Source organism: Drosophila hydei, unplaced genomic scaffold (genome assembly GCF_003285905.1).
Source record: "Drosophila hydei strain 15085-1641.00,03,60 unplaced genomic scaffold, DhydRS2 tig00008137-arrow-arrow-pilon, whole genome shotgun sequence".
Taxonomy (NCBI): domain Eukaryota; kingdom Metazoa; phylum Arthropoda; class Insecta; order Diptera; family Drosophilidae; genus Drosophila; species Drosophila hydei.
The window spans coordinates 1,254,261-1,277,985 of NW_022045845.1; the positions used below are offsets into that span (position 1 = coordinate 1,254,261).

Genomic DNA, 23,725 nt, shown 5'->3' on the forward strand with positions numbered 1-23,725 from the left:
ACTCGTGTATGTGTGTATGTGTGCGAGTCCGAATGTCTGAAAATTTGCATAATTTGCAATTGCTAGCTAAATGACCATATTTTTCAACGCCTTAATATTTCATAAAAGCGAGTCATTATCATTATGATTGTTATTGCTGTCAACGGTTATGCAATGCACAATCGACTCGATAAACCGCCTGGCGCTTAGCTATTGAAAAGGCCCCACAATCAGCCGCTGCATTGATTTCCCAAAGACTGGTCTATAATACGTCGAGTAGACTCAACAAAAGGAAAATCGTTGCAGCGCTTTGCTGTTATTGTTGTTGTCGTTATAGCTGTGACAGCTGCTATACCATTTCTTATTCAAATGGTTAGCCAAAGAAAAAGTCTCACGCGCTCCTCATGTCATAAAATAAAATAAAAATACAAAAATGCCGAGAGACACAAAAATCAGCTTCGTTGCTGCCATCCACAAGTGTGGCTTAGATTTAAGTTTGTTGTTATTGTTGTTGTTGCTGACACTTGGCTGGCTTTTATTACGTCACGACTCCGCAATACATTTGACAAATTTATTTTTATTAAAAGCAATTTCTTTGAAAGCGTCGACATGAATTGAATTTCGCTTGATTGAGTTGTTTTTTAAGTGCCTCCCTTATCATCGACTATTGTTGTTGCTATTGAGTGGACTCCTTCGTCTATGTTAACAGACCAATAAGTGATTTTTACCATTCATTATCTGTGCCTTTCCAACGACAAAAAATGTACATAAGTGTTCACAAGCAAAAGTAATCTATGTAAGTTGTAATGCGATATATAAAGCGTAATAAGATCGAAATCAACATGAAAAAGTCTACGTGAGATAAGTCAAACCAATGAACGCATAAATTTCAAAATAGGGAATATCCTTCTGGACTATTTACTATTTAAAATCTCTTAATATAATTAATATTTCGAAATCATTAAGAATTAGTTATTAGAATTATACGCATGGGGGATACCCTGTAACTATAGCTAAAGGCACACTTAAGAACTACTTGAATAATTTTGATGTATAACGCCCATATATACCATATAATATACATATATAAAAATATATATATAGTATACCTACGTTACTTTGAAATCAATAGCTTAAATACTTGTGTATCTATGATAAAAAAAAAACAAAAAAAATGTAATATTTTTATAAATATGTTCTTATTAAGAATTATCGAAATGAATGTAAAAAACTGGTAAAAATAAATAGGATATATTTTTTCAATATATTTTCTTTGTGCTGTTACATACATTTGGACAAAACCAAAATACCCAATTGATAAAAATCATCATTAAATCGTAATAGAATAACATATTATATATATATATATATATATATATACTTTCTGGCTGTAATATTCTTAAAGTGTAATGAACAATGCTTTTGCTTTTTAAGCAAATTGTAGTAGTAATTCGATATTAAATATCCTTCAATGAGTTGAATCCAAATATATATGTGTATAAGGTAACTTTTAGTTGAGCACATTTTATCAATGGGTTCATTATTAGTTAGCATTTCATTTGCGATATAAAGAGCAGCAGCTTTTGCAAATGCTTTCATATTTTGCTTTCGTCGAGAAGAAAACAGCAACAGAAAAATATATCAACAACAGAATTCAAAATACAACTTGAAATGGTTCGCTAAAAGATACCCTTTACCCAGCTGCCATCTTAAGAAATCTCAAAAAATTAATCTTTAAAAAGTTGATTGAACCAATGATGGGAATATAATATTAATCTTACTGATTATTTTCAATAATTGAAATATTCTTTGCCTGTGTTTACTTTGGCTATAATCTAATTTGTTTGTCATACTTTTAAAAGTTAATTTTGAATCATGGCAATGGGTCTTATAGCCGAGGTTGGACTAGTAGACTGTGTCGAATCTGCCATTGATCGGAAATATATACCCATCTGTGCTAACAGTTAATGGGTACTGCTTATATAAAGAGCAACACAAGGAAGCGAAAACCGAACCGAGCTGATTAATGCAAAACGTGGCAGTTGGCACAACTTGTCACAGATTCCATTAGGTCATCGCCGGATTTGCATGTGTTCACAGAATCAAAATATTTACGCCATGCGTTGCCCCAGCTAAGAATACCCGTGCAGAAAATAGACTAAAATTGGGAGCTGGGAGCTGGGAGCTGCATGCTGTGAGCCTAAGAACTGCGAACTGGGAACAAGTATCAGCTGTTGGCCAATTATGCGAACACGATCACCGCAATGTTGTGGGAAAAGCAAAGAAAGTTGCGCAGGTGGCGGCGCAACTGGCCAAAAACTACTATTTTTACCTTAACTCGCAGCGAAGACGCTGGAAAATTGGCAATCATTTGTAAACAATGTGCGAAGCGAATCATGACAGGGTGCGGCGGGATGGAGGCGCGGCCAAGCACACACAGCCCGTATATCTATCTATCTATTGACTGCTCAGCGTGGTCAGAAATAAGAAATACGCGCCGCGTGACCCACTTTCAAGTTGTGTTTTTGTCTGCTTTTTGTTTGTGCTCTTGCCGTTTGTTCCACGTTTCACGCTACTGGTGTATGCATATACAAATATACGTATTTGTATGTGTTTGCATGTGTGTGTATATGTCTCGCACTGACTGTGCTCAGTTTCTTTGCAAGCAACAAGTTTCTAGGCAAATTAGCAGCCAACAGCTGCAGGAATTATCGACGTAGCTCATTGAAAGTTGATTAACCACTTGCCAACTACTTGAGATCGGAACATTGCCAATTCGAAGAAAACAATATGCTTCTCTTTGAACCCATTGACAAGGGAGAAACCCAGCTGACAGATCCAAATCAACTATTTGTCGATTCCTGGACCTTTCAGTTCATGATACAAAACTTAAAAATCGAAAGCATTTGATATAAATAAATATTTTGTCCAACATCAAATAAATACGGCCAAGCAATAGTTCTTTTAAAATATATTTAGTCTTAAATAGCGGAAATAATATAGCCATTCTTCCATTCGACACTAGGTCTACAGCTGAAGTAAGAAATATTTTTATTGTTAAAGACTTTTTAGTTCTAGTCTCATGCGAGTTCTTAGACTTGCGTTTTTAAGCAGAAAACTTTATGATATAGAGATATTAAATCTTTTAATTATGCTTAAAGTATACAGTCAAATGTAAAGTCTTCAGTTTTAGTTAATTCACTTATTTCAGCTGAGCAGTAGAAGAATCCACACTTTAGCAAATTCGTTCATAAGAAACTTTATTTTTCTGCTCATTCACGCCTTGGAAAGATCAGAAATATATGACGGATATTTCAACGACCATTAGGGGCGTCACAAACAGTATATTTCACAGTTGCAGGCTAGAAGCTTAAAATTTGACTTGTTGAAAAAAATAAGTATTAAAATATTATACTAACTTGCTACTTGTTTAAAAAAATTTAATATTTTAATACTACATTAATTTTATATTTTTGTATATTTTTGTATATTTTCTAAGGCTTGAGAGCTAGATCAGTAAAAGCTCAAATATTAAGTCACTCTTGTCTAGTGTCGAGTTTTGGCATTAGAATTGAATAGCTTCGTTACTGTAAATCTCCTTCTAAGTATTGGTCACGCTTATATGGGCCATGTCATATCCATATCCAATCCAAAGTTTTGATGGTGTTAGCTTTTAGCCATGTGGAAACTTTATAAAAAATCTTCAAATAAATTAACTTTTTACTCATTTCAAAGGGTCTAGAAAAAAAGATTTGCTGAGTTATTGTTTTCGTCTTCTAACTGTAGTTTGAATAATTCCAAGTCATCTACTTCCGCCAAGAGCACTGATAAGATGGTATGTGCCTGCCAGTTCGAGATAAACACCTTCGAACAACGAAAGATAATGATTTTTTATGCGATTATTTTTGCAGCTTTTATATGCGAGGACAATTTATAAAAAGATAGCATAATCGAATTGGAATTTAATAGCTAATCAATGTGTATTTTTTATATTTTTGAAGTGAACGCATACGTCACTGAGTTTGGATATAATGAAAGTCATTTGAAAAGTTGAAAGCGACTCGTCAATTGATTTTTGCCGTTTTCTGCATCCAGTGACAAAGTCCAATGTGTTGCATAAGCTCAAGTGGCACTGGCTGCAGATATTATGCTACCAAATACCCTGCATACATTCACAATCCATACAGTATACCCTTAGCTGCTCAGGTGTTCTTGCCAGCTTACAATGTTGCTGGCTGTTTGCTTACGGCACAACATGAAAGTGACTCAGCAACTTGGAGGCAGCAGCTGGAGGCAGCCTAACTGCACTTTGATGCCATTAGTTGAGCTGTAAACTTGTTGACTCTGTAGCCAATGCTAACGGATGTTGGCGCAGCTGCACGTGAGAGTCATTTGTCCTTTTGACCAGTCACTTGAGCGAAGGGGAGAGATGAAAATGAAAGAGACAGAATGCCAACAATATGCAAACGTGAGAAAATGCGCCAATGTGGCCTATAGGGTGTAGCAGCTTTCGCGTGCGAGTGTCAAGCGCGTGCGGTAACACGTAGACAACGGCCAATCACTGTTTATGCCATGATGTAATTGGCCAAGCTCTTGGGAAAGTGGATCAATGGCAGCAAACAGCAAACATTTGTACACATAACCCACTCATAACCGTCAATTCGTTCCTTTTGTATGCATTGCAGCTCACAGACGAGGTTGTGCGCAAGAAGAGCGAATACCAAAAACATTTGGAGGGCTACAAGGCGTTACGCACGCGCTTTGAAGAGCACTATATAAAAGGTGAGTGGCACCTGGTGCCCAGCTAGCTTAAATACATATACTCAAGCAATGCGTCCTGCCTGCAGCACCGGGTCGAAGTGGTCGCAAGCTGGACGACGTCCGGGACAAATATCAAAAGGCCTGTCGGAAGCTCCATCTTACCCACAACGAATACGTGCTGTCCATCACCGAGGCCGTCGAGGTTGAGAAAGACTTTCGCACAGTGCTGCTGCCAGGTCTACTGGAGCATCAACAGTCGGTGCAGGAGAGCTTCATACTGCTGTGGCGCAACATACTCTTGGAGGCGGCACAGCACGGCGACTTGACAGCCGACAAATTCAAAGAGATACAGAAACGCATCGACACTGTGATAAGCGGCATAAATCCGACAGAGGAGTACTCGGAGTTTACAGAGAAACACAAGTCAGTATAATTTGGTTTTATAGAAAATCCAAAGACAGCGTAAGCTAATGTCAAATCTCATTCCGAGGCGATCGACCAATAAATAATATTCCCCAAAAATATTAAGTTTACTTGATTTAGCTCAATCTAAATTTGTTACAAATTTCAATTCAATTCTTATCGCCTGATCCTTATAGGTCGAAATGTTAGCTTATAAATCTAATTATATATATTGACTATATTTAGAATCTTTGTATACTTATAAAACTTATATGTAAGACATTCAAGCTACTTAGGGAAATGAAATGAAATATGGAAACATTTTCTTAAGCAAATTTCTTTTTTTATTCGCAGAACTTCGCCCACAACGCCGCTGCTCTTTCAATTCGATGAAACACTCATCGAGGACATACCAGGCAAGCTGACAGCGAGCACCCTGACCGTTGACAATCTCACCGTAGATTGGCTGCGCACGCGACAGCTGGAACTGGAGTCGGCCGTTAAGGATTGCCAGGAGCGACAACTGAAGATCATTGAGCATGTGAATGGTGGCTCGCCGGTAGCCAATGGCAGCATCATATCCAATGGCAGCAGCGCATCAAATGGCATACAGTCTAACAAAGATAGTCAAAAGTATGTGAATTGCAGTCCACAGTCGATCGACCTTGTAACCTATCTGATCTGTTTCGATAATTGTAGCCGCCAGTCGAAGGACCTCAATGCACTGCGCTGCCAAGAGAAGCAGAAACAGAAACTCGTCGATATGATCAAGTGTGCACTGAACGAGGTGGGCTGTGAGGAGCTGCCCTCCGGCTGCGATGATCACCTGTCGCTGGAGCAGAACTTTATCGAGCATGGCTTTAACAACGAGCAACAGGTAGGTCTCATTTCTCGGTAGAGCTGCGACATGAATATGGGCGTTGGTTAGCTGTAAGCGTAGCGGTTTGGGTCAGCATCAATGATCGACTAATCGTATGATATATTCAACTATTTCTATTCTCTTGGATGCCGCCTTCTGCCCCATACACACATACACACAATATCCACAAACCATTTCTTTAACCCATTCTAATTGAACTTGCGTCGCTGCAATAGCGCTCCAACTCCACTAGCTCTCCAGGTCTGGGTATTATGAATGAGCTGATGCGCCGTGGGGGCGTACTTACGCTGCTGCGTGGTCGTGGACGCCATTTCAAACGCAAGTCAACGCCACAGCCAACTACGCCGATGGCCAGAATGCGTCCAGGTAGATTCTCGAAGATGCAGCCTCGCTCACAGAGCCTGGGATCGCTGTCGGTAATTACGGATGCGCGTAGTCCTGCACGTTACGAGCCAGTTACTAACCCCATGCGTCTGGCGGCGAGCGTCCACTATCTCGGCGAGGAGATTGTGCCCAGCGCTCAGCCGCCGGCGCTGCCTCGTTTACGACGCACGCAGTGTTCGATGTTGTGTTTGGGCGAGGATGAGCAATCGCTTGATCCGTTGCAGTTGCCGTTACCGTTGCCGTTGCCGTTGCCGTTGCCACTCCCGGTGACCTTGCCCACGTCCGCTTCCGCTGCCTCGCCCCTAACCACCACTGCCATTACTAACACTAACAACAATCACATCTATGCGGATCTGGAGCTGGTGAACAAGCCCTCAAGCGCTCAACAGGACGCGGATGCGAATGCAAATGCGGATGCGGATGCGGATGTTGAAAGCATTGCCAGTGAAAACGAGCTGCAAGTGACGTGTCATCAGATTCAGATTGAAATCAATCGCGTCGAGTCGGACGACGCACAGGTAGCGCCCCAAAGCTCCATCGATGCACACCTAGACCAAATTGATGAGCTGAATCGCGTACTGGACGATCGGTTAAAGCGCAGCTTGCACCCCGTTAGCCCCAGTGATGTGAATGCCATCGAGAGTGCTGATGATATGAATGTACAAAAACGCCGAACGGAACTAGATGCCGATAGCCGAGCCAAGCGCAATTCCAGCTCGAGCTCAGAGTGCCGCTCCTCGCAGCACTGCGCCAAAGAAGCCGTCCAAAGCAAAAAGCGATCACTGTCCTTCACGCAAAAGTCCATTAGCAACATAATTAGCAACATTCGGGAGTTCTCCAAAAGCCCCTTGGCGCGCATGGCCAAAAATGGGACTCTCCCCGAGGAGCCGGATCCAACTAAGCTCGCCAGCGAGCCGAGCCAACTTTCCAACAGCAGTGAATCCCACACTCAACATAGCAACACTAACAGCAACAGTGTTCACAACAACAACAACAACAATGATGCCAATCCGTGCCCGCCAACAATTATCGCCAGCTCCATAACAACGACACTAACAACGACAAGCTCATCAACATCGACAACGATACCGTCCAAGGAAACCTCAAGACTGAAATTTAAAGTGCCAAAAATACAAAAGAAATCAAAAGCCATCCGCAATACATTCCGTACCAAGCTGCTCAGCTTCCAGCTGAGGCGATCCAAGCCGTGCAAGCAGTGCACCAAACGGCGACGCATTCATCCCAGCAAAAGTGTATTTGACTTTGCCAAGGAGTTCGAGACGAGTCCACACGAACAGGCCGAGCAGGAGCAGTTCTGCAGCTGTCCGGCGCTGCCGCAGAAACCGAAGGGCAAACTAAAAGCAATGCGCATGTCCTGCCCAAAGGATCGCCCTTTCGAGATACACAGCTCCGACGAGCTGGACGACGAGGAGGAAGACCCCAACGAGGATAGCAGCAGCGACGATGTGCTCAGCATTAAGGAGCACTGCTACTGCGTGCCCAGCTTGGCAGCGAGTGTGAGTAGCAGCGAGCTCAACATCGAGGCCGAGCACCAGCATCAACAGCATCCACAACAGTATCTAAATCCGAATTCGCACTGCCAGAAGAGGACCTCATTGCACACTGCCTGCCTTATTCTCGTAGTCGTACTCCGCAGTTTGCATGTCCTTCATTTCGCATGTTCAACTTTTCTGTTCAACTTTTTGCTTTCAATGTTGAACGCGTAGAAAGAGCCTAACACAACAAACAAAAATACCAAAAATAAAATTCCGTTCGCACTCTGATCATAATATATGTCCGTGGGTGGTCTATAAGGTACAGATTTCTCTGATCAAAATTTCATATATATTTTGTGTGCGTATCAAAAACATTTCCTTAACAAATTTATTAAGTTTTTTTAATAAAATTTAAAATCAATCGAAATCTGAGTCTGAATCTCTGTTACTACAATCCATAGTAACTTCTCATACAGCCCTCGCATATAATGCTAAATTTACTTGTGCGTATCGAGAGATAGCGAGTGCCCAGAGAGACCAATCGAAGAGCCCAAGATCATGGATCCAATCCAAATATTTCATTCAGTTCTCTCAGATCCGGCGTGCAGCTAAGACGTTTAGTGCCGCCAGACATTTTATCTATTGGGAATAGAGCTACACATACGTATAGATTGGTAGAATGTTTGGCGTCTGTTTGGCCAGTGAAAAGTTGGAAATAATTTTCCTCACATATAAATAGAGTGCGCGCGTGTGTTTTTCCTTGGCATAAAGAGTATTGCGCAAGTAGTTGAGCTTGGGCCGTTTACTATGAGTAGCACCGCTTCCGGCGATAGTCACAGCCATAGCTGCAGTGGCTGTGGCAGTGGCAATGGTGCCACAGATAGTGGCATCTTTGAGTCGATTGTCTTTGCCGGTCGCCCGGTGCCACCGGTGCGCAGGAAGCGCCCAAAATCGAAAATTTTTGTGAGTCAATCGAAAGGCCTTGAATGCATTCGTCTCATTTCAATATAGACGTAGTAATAATCATTTTTATTTTTACTGCATCCACGTATACTGAACCTAATTTATATATCTGCGTGTATATATTTTTATTTTGAGTAATGCTTTAAAACCATATAATGCCATTTCACTTTCGTCAGACACATTTGCACCCACACACTTCCGTTTGGGCAGTGAATGGAAATGGAAATGGAAATGGAAATGGAAATGGCGTGCTAAATATTTAATTAGTGCTTTGCATGTTCGACTAATCCGAAAATAATATAAACTCAATAGGGCAGTTAGCTAACGATTAATACTGATACTGCTTGCAGCTCTCCCTGTCCACGAATCGTCCACTGTACGAGGAGGAGTGGTTCCACGGCGTGCTTCCTCGCGAAGAGGTCGTCCGTTTGCTGAACAACGATGGCGACTTCCTTGTGCGCGAAACAATACGCAACGAGGAGAGCCAAATCGTATTGAGCGTCTGCTGGAACGGACATAAGCATTTCATAGTGCAGACGACTGGAGACGGACACTTCCGCTTCGAGGGCCCGCCCTTCCCCAGCATACAAGAACTAATCATGCATCAGTATCATTCGGAGTTGCCGGTGACCGTCAAATCAGGTGCGATCCTGCGCCGACCCGTATGCCGAGAGCGTTGGGAGCTAAGCAACGACGATGTTGTCCTACTCGAAAAGATCGGCAGGGTAATATACAAACTGATCCACTCTTGCGCCGTGGCCATTTATTGAAGTGTCCATTTCTCAGGGTAACTTTGGCGATGTGTACAAGGCCAAGCTAAAGTCCACGAAACAGGACGTGGCCGTCAAGACCTGCCGCATGACGTTGCCCGACGAGCAGAAACGTAAGTTTTTGCAGGAGGGTCGCATCCTAAAGCAATATGATCATCCAAATATTGTCAAGCTGATTGGCATTTGCGTGCAGAAGCAACCTATTATGATTGTCATGGAACTGGTGCCGGGTAAGTCAATATATGACCAAAGAGATGGGGATGTTTAAATATTTTCAATTTGAAGAGCAGGAGATATTTTGATGACCCAGCGAACTTGGGCAATTATGCTTTAGAACAGGCTTCCTTCCGTTGCTTTTGTCTGCTTTAAGTGGTTCCATGTGGGCTCCGTTTTTACCTACTATATTCAAGTACCTAGCCGTTGTTAGGAAGGAACATATTAAACCAGTTTTTTGTTTGCTTGTTTTTTAATATAAAATTTATTCAGATAGCTCTGAGTTGGTTTTAAACATTATTTTTACTTGAAAACATATTCTTAATATATTTAAATACATATTCTAGATCTTTTTCAAGTTGTGCTTACAAAAAATGTTATCAAACTATTTAATTCCATTTAAAATATTTTCCTACAGGTGGCTCCTTGCTAAACTATCTGCGTAAGAACTCAAATTCTCTCACCACACGGCAACAGATGGGCATGAGTCGAGATGCTGCTGCAGGTGAGTGGCCAGCTAATTGCTGTTTGTTAATTACTGCAGCTTGCTCTAAACATAACGTTCATTTTAGGCATGCGATATCTGGAGTCTAAAAACTGTATACATCGCGATCTCGCAGCTCGAAATTGTCTTGTGGATTTCGAGCATAGCGTCAAAATATCAGACTTTGGCATGTCACGCGAAGAAGAAGAATACATAGGTATATAGGCGCATGACTATACGATCTCATAACATTTCATCAAAATGATTTTGCATTCAAATAGTTTCCGATGGCATGAAGCAGATACCAGTTAAATGGACAGCGCCCGAAGCGCTTAACTTCGGCAAATACACATCGCTCTGCGATGTTTGGTCCTACGGCATTCTTATGTGGGAAATATTCTCCAAGGGCGACACTCCATATTCTGGAATGAGCAATTCGCGTGCCAGAGAACGCATCGATACAGGTATGGTCCATTAAATAGATAGAGATCACAGACTTGAAGCTTTTTTAATTTAGACAAAAATTAGACATTGGCAGTGATATAATTAGTGATGATATAATTACTGACAGTGATATAATAAGGTTAATAGTTAATATATTTACAAAATGTATAATAATACTAATAATATATGAAAAGTTAACTAATGTTATTTTGCCATGAAATATTCAGTTTGTTCATGAATCAAAAGAAAATGAAACGTTTTTGCTAAGCAGACACAAATATGTTCGACATATAAGAATATATAAAAAAAAAAAACAAATATAAAAATTTTAAATTATGTTTTTAGCATATATATATATATATATATGTATATATATATATATATCGTTATATTGCAGAAATATGAATATGCTTCAAATAATTTGTAATTTCTTAAAAAGTCTTAATTTTCTACTAAATACAATGGTTAGTTAATCAGCTAAAGAATGAGCTTGTATTAAAAATAAATATTAATAATAATAAAATTTAGCATTATTCCAGACTAAATTTTATAATAAATCATTCATAAATTTTCATTAATTTAACATCGGTAATGTTGAATGAATACGTTCATAAACAAAAGCAGTAAGAAGTATCACACCCAAAACAAAATCATATTGGTGGTTGTGTTACTTTCCAATATCCAGTATCACTGCTTCTGTTAATTTGATTTTTGGTCATTTCAACATTTCAATAACTTGAATATAATTGCTTCCTCATATATACACCCTTTATGGATGCCTTCAATTTAAAGAAGAAGAATTGAAACTCTATGTGGGTCTGGCAGCGGTTGGATTTATGCAACACTAAAAAGATTTCCAGAATTAGCTAAACTCATATCGTAAATAAAAAATTCAAGCTTTAGATGTCTGTGAAAGATATGTCTGAGAGCCAGTCATTAAAGGTTTTCTTACATTTGCTAAATTCATATAAAAATGATAAATTTCAACCCTATCTATATGTGAGTGAGAGGCGTTAGAGCTGATCAGACTAAGAGAATTTACTAAATTCATAACATGTATGAAGTATTGAAGCTCTAAATGAGTCTGATACAGGTTGTAGCCATTCAAAACTAAATTGATTAATTCATTTTAAAAATAAAGAATTACTACTTTATATGAGTCTGAATGTGATTAGTGCTAGTCAAAGCTAAAAGGTTTTCCAATCTTTGGGAAATTCAATTATATTATTATATTAGTATATTATTATATCATTATATTATTATATTATTATATTATTATATCATTATATTATTATATTATTATATTATTATATTACTATATTATTATATTATTATATTATTATATTATTATATTATTATATTATTATATTATTATATTATTATATTATTATATTATTATATATGTTATGCTTCAAGTTTTTCCTGTATTATATATACATATTATTTTACTTTCAGGATATCGCATGCCCACACCGGAGAACACGCCGCCAGAAATGTACCGTCTGATGCTCAAGTGCTGGGCCGCTGACGTCGAGTCACGTCCGCACTTCGATGAGATCTACAATGTCGTAGATGCGCTCATACTGCGCCTGGACAATAGTCACTGAGCTCAGTAGCTAGCAATGATGTTCGTGAAGCTGTAATTAACTATTTTTAAACCATACTCAAGGTAGTTCTGAGTAAGCGCTTTTAAAGTATGTCACTTCCTAGGACTACACAACGAATGCCTGTATTTATAAAATACCGTTACTGTAACACATACATATAAGATAATTGCCTATATTTAAACCTTAGCATATTGACGATATTATTACATAAAGATATGCCGATATATATATTTATATTTATATTTTATAGTCGTGTATATTTTAACATATGTGTGTAACCAGCTGAGTGCCTGCTCGAGTGTGCGTGTGTGACTGTGTATGTGATCCTGTCTGATTTGTCGTTACGAATCCTTATTGTGCCAAAAACAGCAAAAAGAAGAAGAAGAAGCCAGAGAAATTTCGAAAACTCAACGTGTGCTTGATGAACTCTTAGCCCTAAGTTCTTGAATTTATGTTTTGTAGTTCTTTAGATTTAAGGATGAGAAAACACACATTGTAAATTATACAGTCTAGCAGACTTCATATTGAATTGTATATTTATTTAATGCTATTTACACTTCTACTATGATTACAACATTATTATTAACATACATTCAAGCTCTAAATTAAGCTCAAATTTTTGCAGTGTTGCAAATTTTGTGCAATAAAAATAAAAAATAAAATAAAAAGTAAATTTCTGATTTAGTGCATACACGAATATATAAAAAGAACCGTAAATTATATACATATTTAAGCCTTTTCGTTAATTGCCAGCGGAACATCGGAGAACTGGACCTTGGAATAATATTTCTTGAGCTCGTTCTTCAGCTCTAGACTGTGCTCCCAGTCTCTCGTCTCGCAGACCACTTTCACCTCCACCGTGTAAATGTCTCGCAGCCAGGCCCGTTCATGCATGATGTCCTTGATGGAGACACCCAAGCGCACCAGCCGAGAGCAAAGATCATTTATGCCGCCCGGACGATCACTGACCTCCACATTGAACTTGACCAAGCGACCCTCAGCTGCCAGTCCGCGCTCTAAGCAACGACCAAAGACGGTTGTGTCTATATTGCCTCCGCAGAGCAGCACCACAACCCTGCAAATAAAAGCAGTTGTCGATCTTAGTAGAGCCTTAGTAAAGGTTAAGCCAGGAGACGCTCACCTCTTGCCCTTGAGATCGTCCAAATGGCCAGCCAGTATGGCAGCCAGTCCAGCACCCCCAGCGCCTTCAACCACACACTTCTCCTCCTCAACCAGACGTAAGATGGCCACGGCTATCCACTCCTCCTTCACCACAACCATACGATCGATTAACGGTAGAGCTGTGGCATACGCATTGACCCCAACCTTGGGTACGGCCAAGCCATCGGCTAGCGTGTTCTTAATGGGCGTACTGATAGGACCTTTGTTCTCCATAGCTTTTGAAAAGCTGGCGCACTTTTCCGATTCTACGCCCTAGAGATATAAATCGCTGATTATAAAACTGCAGTGAGCAACAACTACTTGAGAGCTTACAATTATTTTGGTCTTGGGCGAGAGCGCCTTCACAGCTGTGGCAATGCCTGCGATGAGGCCGCCGCCACCAACTGGCACCACAACTACATCCGGCTCTGGCACCTGCTCCAGTATTTCTAGGCCAATTGTACCTTGACCGGCCATGATGTGCGGATGATCGTAGCCATTGATATAGAGCAGCTGCTCCTCCCGCGACATGCGCATGGCTAGCGACTTGGCCTCCCCCATGTCCTGACCCTCAACAATCACGCGGGCCTTGTAATTGCGACACTTCTGTACTTTCATAATGGGCGCTGCCTTTGGCATGACCACGGTAACAGGTATTGCCAATTTCCAGCCGTGGTAACAGAGAGCCAGAGCATGATTTCCCAACGAGGCGCTGATCACTCCCTTGAGTTTCTGCTCGTCCGTAAGACTGAGAAGTGCATATCTTGCACCGCGTTCCTTAAAGCTGCAAACAGAATCATTTCGAGGATTTATTGATTGCTTTATCATTACAGATATCTAGAGGTAGACGTAGGGTACCGGGGCACAAATCTAATTCATAACAAACAGGTGATAGCGTCGTATCAAGCTCTTGAACTTAATTGCTAATCTACAAATTAATTTGGCAATTCCTCCGAAAAACAATCTTATCAAGCTGATAATTGAATTTAGGCAAAAAACGTTGCCGATTTAATCTAATTCACGCCCAACATTCTGCGATTAAATAGAGGGGTCTGTCCGCAGTGCGTGCCTCGTATTGAAAATTATTGAAGAGAATAAAAGCTTCATACAAATTAATGTAAGAAGATAAAGAAAGGATCTGCACTTTGGCCGTCTAAATAAGCACAAATCTTTTAAAGCAATAGAAGGATCTTCATACCATATTCGGAACACGTTAGTCCTTTTTCATTTTCTCACAATTTTTTAATGTGCATTCAGCAAACGTATATAATATCAGCATTCACAGATTAAACTCAGTCCCTTTGCAAAACAAATTTTCAATATAATCTCCAACCAAAGGTGAAAATATAAAATCACGATTTGCGAGTTTGTCATCAAAGTTAATTTTATTATTAAGCAAAATCGATCATCGATTTCGATGTTTCTGTGCATATATAATAAAGGCCCTCATATTTGCTAAAGTCTTATCGCCAGACGGAAAATATAATGCCAGATAATAAACATTAATATATGTTAATACTATATTCAGTAATATTAAGAGGAAAATTGCATTTGAGTACTTTGGACCGGCTTCGAATATGTCTACGCTATATTTATTGAGAATCGGTAAAACTAAAGTGAAAAACAAAAATCTGCGACATCTCTAAAAATATATGTATATATTGTGAGAGCTTGTCATGTACGCCTTTTTAAAAGAAATATTTATTTTAATAAATATTTTGGGTCTTTTTGGACACTTAAATCCAAGAGATACCTCTAGCAACTGCTCATAACTTTGAAGTCTACTGATATCGCTCACTCACCTGCCCGTATATTGTAGGAAGTCCTTCTTTAAATATAGATCCATCCCATAGGACTCTGACGATGTGGATCTCTGCAAATGAGTTCTTAGCTTAGACTGCATCCATCATCTGATTTAAAAACTTACTGGACAGGGTGTGCGCTCCACGCCACCCTTAATTAAAAAGGCAGCTGATGTTACATCATGGAATGAAATGCGTTTCGGATTCTTCGAATCGCAAAAGGGATCGACGATTTCCTCAACTCCGCCCGACACGTGCCGCGTTCTAGTGTGAGGAACAGTTAGTTCCAGGTTGCTGCTGGTTCCCAGTTGCTGCACAGTGCCGTTCGATTTGTTGGCAGAGGCGCCATTCAGACCATTCTGTGTGTCCACTTTCGCTTGCTGTGACATTTTTGTGAAATTCCGCCGTATTAGAGCCGCGTCCTGCTTGTTACTTTTATTGATTCCACTAGAGCTGACGAGCGACAGCGAACAACTGCTCCGCTTGGTATAACTTATGTACATTTATAAAATCAAATTGAGTGAAACAAGCACGAACTGGGCATGTTCGAGTACCGACAATGAAATACCCTTAAAACACAGGTTTTAATAATAAAATCCTAAACTGATTGTCCTCTATCAAATCTAGAATATTCAATCAAATAAAAACTATGCCCATATGACTTGCTCAAACTTCTTGCAGATAGTTCAACAACTGGCAGAGCAAAGTAATCCATGACTAAACTATAATGACCTACGTGAGAGTAGACAAATAAGTATATTTACGATCGTGAAACACCGATAGAGCAGGCATTTTATGAGAGTTCACTTGGCGACCGCTGATAAGCCCCGTTTAGAATTAATGAACTATGATACGAATTTGCTCAATTGTTTTGGTTAATTTGGCAGTCGCCGTCGTATTTGATGTCATGTGGTAAGGTACAATATTGTACATAGTCAATAGATTATTATTAATGTGATCGATATTGATTTAGCCTACAAAGCAGCTAGAAGTAAAGCACCCTCTAGAAGAGCGGAACTCATTTCTGTGTATAGATTTAGATGTTAGCATAGCTCATATACGAGAGCTGCGTGATGCTTTAGACAACTTGACTCGAAGGGAACCACGCCCTCAAATGCGGCCTCAGTAACCTAGTAAAAGACTGACTGTCAAAACAGTGCTGAGATAAGAAAAGTAGAAAATAAAACATATTTTAAGACGTCCAATTACTTTATTTTTGGGCTCCAGCCGAAAAACAACACAGCTTATCTTATCATCGCATGAACACAACAAAGTACAACACAAAGATGCAAATAAAATGGGCAATAAAACAAAAAACAAACTGTGATCTGCGTAGGACAGTGCAAAGTTCATATACAACATATGATGTGCTCAGTTCCGATCTGTCTAGGCGTTGAAGCTCAGCCAGTTTGCCGGATTGGTGACAGTCATCTGCTCGACCTGCTCCAGGGTGACGCCGCGCTGGAACATGCGTGGCAGAATATTCATTTGTATATGATGGTATCCGTGGCCGCCATAGGAAGTCTACATTCGGAAGAAGAAAATGCATTCAAATAAAGCAAAGAGTCTCTGCCAGAGCGAGGCTCACCAGTCGGTGCTTTGTGTGTATGTCGTGCGACATGAGCAGCCTGTCAACGAGTCCTTCATTGATCAACTTCATGATATTCTCTATGCGCTGGCCATCTGATATCATGTCCACTGTGGAGTTCAGCTGGTAGTAGGAGCTCTCTGTGCCGAAGAGGTCGTACTGCAAGTAAGAGCCCAGCTTGGCAAACTCCAGCAATTCATCCATGTCAAAAATTGTGCCTGCAATTGGAGCACAATGAGCTTAGAGGCTATCGACTGATGCGTTGACTGCTTACGGTCCAAGTGCGACATAACGCATTTGTTGGCCCGTCCGCCGGCCTCGAGATAGAGCCGCATGATTTCAAATGGTGCCTTGGATACGCGATGCGGATGCAGTGAGACGCCACAACCAAGCACCTCCTGGATTTCGCCAGCGGCCAGCAGGGCATGTCGTTCGAACTCTACAAAGTTAAGAGAGGATCAAACTGGTCTCATTCGAGTGGTCTTTCACTCACCTTGAACGGGAAACACGCTGGCCACCTCGCCAATGAAACCACACTTCACAATGCGACCGTTCACGTCGATGCCAGTTAGAATATCCTTAGTGTAGAGATCTGTCATCTGCTCGACTGTTAGATTCGTGTGCGAGGAGTCCTGCGTGGCGTGTATGTAGTGGCCCGTGCCAGCAATAAAGTGTACCCCTGTTGTCTTGGCCAGGTCCACAATGAATTCCAGATTGCGTTTCAGTCCGTAACTGCTGTTCTCCACAATGGCGCCGCCGCCATGCTTCTTGTAGAGGAGCACGTCCTTTCTGGATGCTTCGAGCGCCTCCTCGTCATAGAAGCGCACGTTCTCCCTGCTCGAGTACGGATACAGACGAACGTAGCCCAACGTAGCCATGCTGATCTTTTGCCGCAATTCATTCTCAAAGTCCGCCGGCGGTGGCTTGTAGAAATGCTCAAAGTCGAGAGCCACATGCTCATGGGTAAGTGTACGACCCAGCAGATTGGGCGTAATGCTACCAAGAACTGCACCACAACAATGTACACATACGACAGATAGTCCCGTTCATTGCATAGTATAATGGAAAAATTTACTTAATGCTCATTTATTGATAACGAATCGCTGCCAGTTAGAGAGAGGGAGAGAGCGGCTCTATCTATGGTGGCTGATACTCACCAGTTTGCACTCTTGACATTTCTCTACTACAAATTGGGGTCACCGACTGCTATTCCTGCCTCACTCTCGAATCTTATGGAACTTTTGGAGTCTGCACCAAGTTGCCGTTGTCGCCGAGTGCTGCTGTCACGTGCGATCACTTTGAGCGCGTTGGGGCAACTGATTGTTGGCTCGAAGCACTACGATGCTGGTAGCTCGTATGGCAGGCGCAGCTCTCGCGCTTTACAAAGAGACAACTGCACTCATGCAATCTCCAAACTATATATATATATATATATATTTATGTATATAAACATCGCCCTGTCGGTACCCTGACAGCTGTTCGCATATGTGGCCCAACTGAGAAAATGAATTTATCATAATTTATTCAGAAATCTAATCTACTGAGCGCTTAGTGCAAACATGCACGATGTGTGGCTTGCACTATAAACGTATTACTTTATATGCCTTGTAAAACCTGATTTACAATACTTACCTTGGCTACAAACAAATAAGCCATGCACAGCCTATGAAAGATACGTGCCTGGGCTTTAAAACACAAATCTGTAGATCTTATGACAAAGCCACAAGCAAATTGTAATTGAATTTAACTATCCAAAATGATATCGGATACGAAATATGGAAACGTTGCTCGTTCTATCAAAAAACTGCAAAATTGATCAAATATATGTTTGGATCTACCAGTTCACAATGGGTAGATGTCTTTCTATACAGACGATGTTAACAGTTGATGAATTGGTTGTAAGTCTGTAAAGAAGATATAGTTCGTCGTTAAGCCATCATGCAACACGGCAACTTTTAAATTAGTTCAATTGAATCAGCTGGGTGCAGCGTTTCAGTCTTCTGTTGCCCTAATTGCAGAACTAGCTGTTAGCAATTTGAGGCTTAAAAGGTGTAACTGTAGTCAATTCTCGTTTCCCAAATCTACTGACACTATAGAATGAGTTATACTAGCAGATATAATCTTGCAGATATAATCTGAAGATCCGCAACTGATTGCCCTGTGTGCAGCATAGTTTTTGCTTAAGTACTAGCTGATGGTTTCTCTTATTTGATACAATATCAAATTTAAGTAGAGTCAGTAGAATCGGAGAAGCAATTGGTTTAAAAGAATTGCTTTATCTTTATACGAGTCGCGTATTCCGATGCTGAAATGTGAAAGAACTGAGCTGATATAAAGCCACAAGCAGATAAAAAGTTAACTATCTATAATTATAGCGTATTACACTGAAGTCACGAAGTCATTTAACTTCCTTTATAAAATTCCAAATTCATGAATTTCTCAGAATAATTCTCTTTATTAGTTCCACTTGTTTCTTCATTTTTTTTTGCATTTTATTTGATTTGTTTTTTATTTTATATTACTTATATATAGTTTTTATCAGTTTTTTGCCATTTCTCATTTATCAGATATCCATATAGTCTATATATATATATATATTTATACTTAAGACATATATATCTCTTATCCGCATATCAATGCTGCTTCCATTCCTTTGTGTTCTCTTTTTTCTTGTTATCTTCTTTTATAATATTTGTTTCGTTTTCTTTATATATTTTGTATAGATACTTCTTGTTAGATTTACCTTAAAGCTTAGCATTTTCATATACGTTTCCCACGACTATTTTCGATATATCCAACGCCAATGTTAGCCTTTCATTAACTTATGTTCTCTCGCTGGTAAAGCTAAAAACACGTTGACATTTAAATTTATTTAAAATATATAGATATTTGTTTCTTTCATGTATGTTTGTTAAAATGTACTTCTTGGATCGTTTGGTGTTGTTGTTGTTTTATTTAGATTGTAGCGAAACTTATTGTTAGAAGAAAGAAAACATGACAAAAGTTGAATTGTTGCTAAGCTGCTGACTTATTGAACACTTTCTGTGACTTTATTTAGGTAAATATAATTAATTATATTACAGTGATATTTGGTTATATGGAAATTAACGAAAGTCATGGTTTGTGGTTTGCCCCAAATGCCAATTGGCCATTGCCAATCGCCAATCGGGCATAAGAAATTCCCTGCAGTCTAGTCTAGATTATATAGCACCTGGGCGGGGTCTACATCGATTAGGTAAACAAAACGTGAATGAAAGCAATAATTAATAGTAACAGAAGTAAATAAAAAGAACAAACACATATGTTTTTTGAAAATTATAGATTCGCCTTTTATTCAACATTTTTTAAACTATTTAGGTGTGTGTATATAAATTTGAAATAATTATTTTTACTTTTGTGTTTGTTGAGGTGTTTCTTCTTCATTCATAACTAATTTCCCTTCTCTGCACTATTAGAGTCACATATTATTGTTGTTATTATTATTAATAATATTATTATTATTATTATTATTATTGTAGATGTTATGCCTTGTTTGTTGTGTTAATTAAAATAGTTGTTGCTCTTACATCTGCACTTCCGTATCTCTGTTTCCATATATGTACTATGTATTCCTATTTAGATTCAAACTAGCTTTACCATTTAGTCGTTAAATATAATATAATATAATATATATATTTTCACGTGTTTTCTTTTTCTTCTTTCATTTGCCGCAGCTTTTGCGCATTAAATTACAATTATACATTAGTACGATATAGATTCATATTACATAGTTGTATATAAATATATATATATATACATATATATATATATAATCTATATATGTGTATATAATATAAAGGTATATCATTTATAATCAATTTTCGCGCTTGCCATCATTATCAATATACTCTTTCATACGTTTTTACAAACTAGTTATATTTGTTTTGTTTTTTCTTTTTCTTTTTATTTGTTTTTTTTTTTCAATCAGCCAACAAAATCTGAAGCCAAAAATCGAAAGTCGAGTCCGGCTAACAATTGCAAAATATGAACAAAAACAATTGTGGTAGAGGAAATACATATTTTTTTGGATTAAATAAAATTATTCGCATGTATTTTTTGTTTTTCTTTTTAAGTGTCCTTAAGTTTAGAAGCACAAGAGTGACTAAGAAGTGCGCCCAGCAAAAATGACAAAACTCCAATTGAAAAATACTAGAACAGCAAATACAATTAAAAAGACGTTAATTAAAATTAAGGGCGCTTAAAGTACGCTAAAAGTATGTATGCATATATATATGTATGTATGTATGTATGTATGTAATGTATATATGTATGTACATAAATAGTATTAGTAATTATTTGCCTTTTCACTTTAGTTATTAACATAAAAACAATTTCAACTAAAACACACTAAAGCGTTTCAAACTATATAATTTTATAAACTATATCTAAAGCAAAAATAAAAACAGAAAAAACTTATTTACGAAATTGTTAAAACTCGTGAGCTTTTCTCTCGTTTTGGGTTTCCCTTTTTCTTTCGCCCACTCGTTTTCAGAGTTGACCAGACACCTAGATCCCTAACGCCCCATTGCAGCTGCAACTGATCTATGCGCTCAGATCATATTGCGAGTTTTCTGGCATTTCGATATTATTTTCTTTCATTTAGTTCGATTCGTGTATATTTTTAATAAGTTTACTTTTAATGCATACAATTTTACTAATTAAGTTTAAATTGATTATTGAATTATGATATACGTTGTGTAGCATGTATATTGTTTTTGTTTCTTTTTTTTTAGGTTTTTTGTTTATTAATTTTTCAGAAAAGTTAAATATAAACAACTAAATAAGCATTGATTAAAATTAAAATGACAATTTTGCTGTTCTGGTTGTTGGTTGTCGTTAATTAGTTTTGTTTTTTACTTAATTTTTATTTTGTTTTATTTTTATAATTTTTTTCTTGAATAGCAGTTCCTAGTTTCTCGTTTTAATTTACAATAGAGTTTAATTTAAATATATTTAATACAACTGCTTTACAATTGTTGTTTTTTAATAGCTGGTTTTGTACAGTTTTGTTTATGTTGTCTATTGAAACGTTGTTTTGTATTGTGTATGCTGCGTGTGCTTGTGCTTTCTATGAATTCGTGTTCAAGTACAAGTTCAAGTTCAAGTTCATCTTTTAGCCAGCTCCGTTGCAGTTCGCTTAGAACAGACCTAACACCCAACACCCAATATAATATTGCCACAACATTCACGCTCGCCCCTTGCCCCTTGCCCCATGGTGTTTCGAACCTTTGTCTTTTTACGTGCTTCATATGTTGTTTATAAGCAATTGTGAGGCGTTAGGGCGTGGCTTATCACGAGTTTTGGTCTGTGCTTCAAGTAGCTGATTATTGTTTTCGCTCACTTTCTCTATTAGCTGTGCTACAAAGTTTCTGCCTTGATTGGGGAAGATTTTTTCAATCAAAATTTATTGCATTTACCTCGTTTGTTTTATTTTTTTCGTATTTTCTTGTATAATTTCTAATGCTAACAACAAAATTTATATCTACATATATGAATTATTGTAAATTGGTTTTAATAAAATTGTAATTACTAAAAGGAAGAAAGCAAAATTAAAATATCTTTTATGTATGCCCGTTATTTTTTACTATAAACAAAGAAAAACTAAATAACGCTTAAAGCAATAAGAACCTATAAAGACAAACCATATAATATATATATAAATATATATACATATACATATATGTATTACAGCGCCTGCAAGTGTTTTCCCTCTTTCCGCCTCAATCGATTCGAATCGTTTAAGCTTTACATAAGAAATTATAAGCCTGTACATCTATAAATCCATATATATAAATATATATATATATATATATATATATGTGCGTTCATCAGCAGATATTAAATCAATTGAAGTGTTTATAAAATATTTTGAATTTGAAATTTTGGGACGAAATTAAATTATAGAAAAATTAGAAATCAAAAGTTACGCAACTTGCACTGCATTCGCCTGCCTTGTTACATGTTTATAATAGTTCAAATGTTTGTAAGAGTTTCAACACGCTGCTCTCCACATCCTTCCATCACTCCCTTGCGCTCTCACTATGAGACATATATATATATATATATATATATATATTTATACATATATATATATATATACATATGTTTTGAATTTTCTCTTTTGTTTTTTTTTTCAGTATTTGTCCAAAGGATTTTCTATACATTTGCTTTTTTGTTTTTGCCTTTTTGTTTTTGTTTCGATTTTTGTTTTAATACATATACATACATAATTAATTAATCAATAATTAAAAAATATGAAATAGTTGTTTGTAGATGTTGCTTTTTTTGTTTTGTTTTGTTTTTTTTTTTTGTTGTTTTGTTTTTGTTGCTATTGAGTTAAATTTGAGTTTTAGTTGTTTTCGTTTGCTTGCATTTGTATTTTGGCCTTTTCGTTTTTTTTTATACATGCAACACATTACAAACACAAATTACACACGTTGGCTACATAAAATTTATCTTCTTTCGTGTAATTGGTAACAATTTGTTGATGCGTATTTTCTTGTTGCTGCTTTGTTGGCGAGGCTTTGAATACAAAACATTTGCAACCTGCAATTGGAATAACAAACTAGATGGTGCTTCGATTGTTGCTGTTGTTGTTGTTGCTTGTTGTGTCACAGGTCACCGTTCATAGGTAACAACAGCCAGCGACGATTGCTTGCTAACGCGCTAATACGCGTCTGGTTTAAGTTAGAAATGATGATTTTTGGTGCAGTTGCTGCTGTTGCTTATGCTTATGCTGCTGCTACTATTTG

General features: G+C 38.2%; 3 protein-coding genes across 6 annotated transcripts in view; 1 reads left to right on the plus strand and 2 right to left on the minus strand.

The window, feature by feature from the left end:
* The window catches only part of LOC111595692 (tyrosine-protein kinase Fer), a 31,229-nt gene extending 18,168 nt beyond the window's left edge, over positions 1–13,061 (plus strand). For 2 of the 4 annotated variants that reach the window (XM_023309535.2, XM_023309534.2), the window contains exons 4-14: positions 4,665–4,761; positions 4,827–5,163; positions 5,497–5,775; positions 5,842–6,019; positions 6,238–7,923; positions 9,216–9,590; positions 9,652–9,865; positions 10,267–10,353; positions 10,421–10,549; positions 10,614–10,796; positions 12,232–13,061. In XM_023309535.2, the coding sequence (XP_023165303.2) occupies positions 4,665–4,761; positions 4,827–5,163; positions 5,497–5,775; positions 5,842–6,019; positions 6,238–7,923; positions 9,216–9,590; positions 9,652–9,865; positions 10,267–10,353; positions 10,421–10,549; positions 10,614–10,796; positions 12,232–12,383 (3,717 nt within the window). In that variant the 3' untranslated portion in view covers positions 12,384–13,061. The remainder of the gene's footprint in view (positions 1–4,664; positions 4,762–4,826; positions 5,164–5,496; positions 5,776–5,841; positions 6,020–6,237; positions 7,924–9,215; positions 9,591–9,651; positions 9,866–10,266; positions 10,354–10,420; positions 10,550–10,613; positions 10,797–12,231) is intronic. The other 2 variants (XM_023309536.2, XM_023309537.2) reach the window with 2 other exon arrangements.
* A 1-nt stretch (position 13,062) lies between these two features.
* Positions 13,063–15,816, minus strand: LOC111595693 (L-threonine ammonia-lyase). The gene is made up of 5 exons (XM_023309538.2): positions 15,472–15,816; positions 15,347–15,417; positions 13,878–14,328; positions 13,525–13,817; positions 13,063–13,458 (listed from the first exon to the last, which is right to left on the minus strand). Exons 1-5 carry the CDS (start codon positions 15,733–15,735, stop codon positions 13,113–13,115), a joined length of 1,425 nt encoding a protein of 474 aa, XP_023165306.2. The 5' UTR covers positions 15,736–15,816; the 3' UTR covers positions 13,063–13,112.
* A 732-nt stretch (positions 15,817–16,548) lies between these two features.
* Positions 16,549–18,258, minus strand: LOC111595698 (phosphotriesterase-related protein). The gene is made up of 5 exons (XM_023309543.2): positions 18,092–18,258; positions 17,428–17,940; positions 17,209–17,373; positions 16,935–17,152; positions 16,549–16,870 (listed from the first exon to the last, which is right to left on the minus strand). Exons 1-5 carry the CDS (start codon positions 18,108–18,110, stop codon positions 16,733–16,735), a joined length of 1,053 nt encoding a protein of 350 aa, XP_023165311.1. The 5' UTR covers positions 18,111–18,258; the 3' UTR covers positions 16,549–16,732.
* Between the last annotated feature and the right edge of the window lie 5,467 nt (positions 18,259–23,725).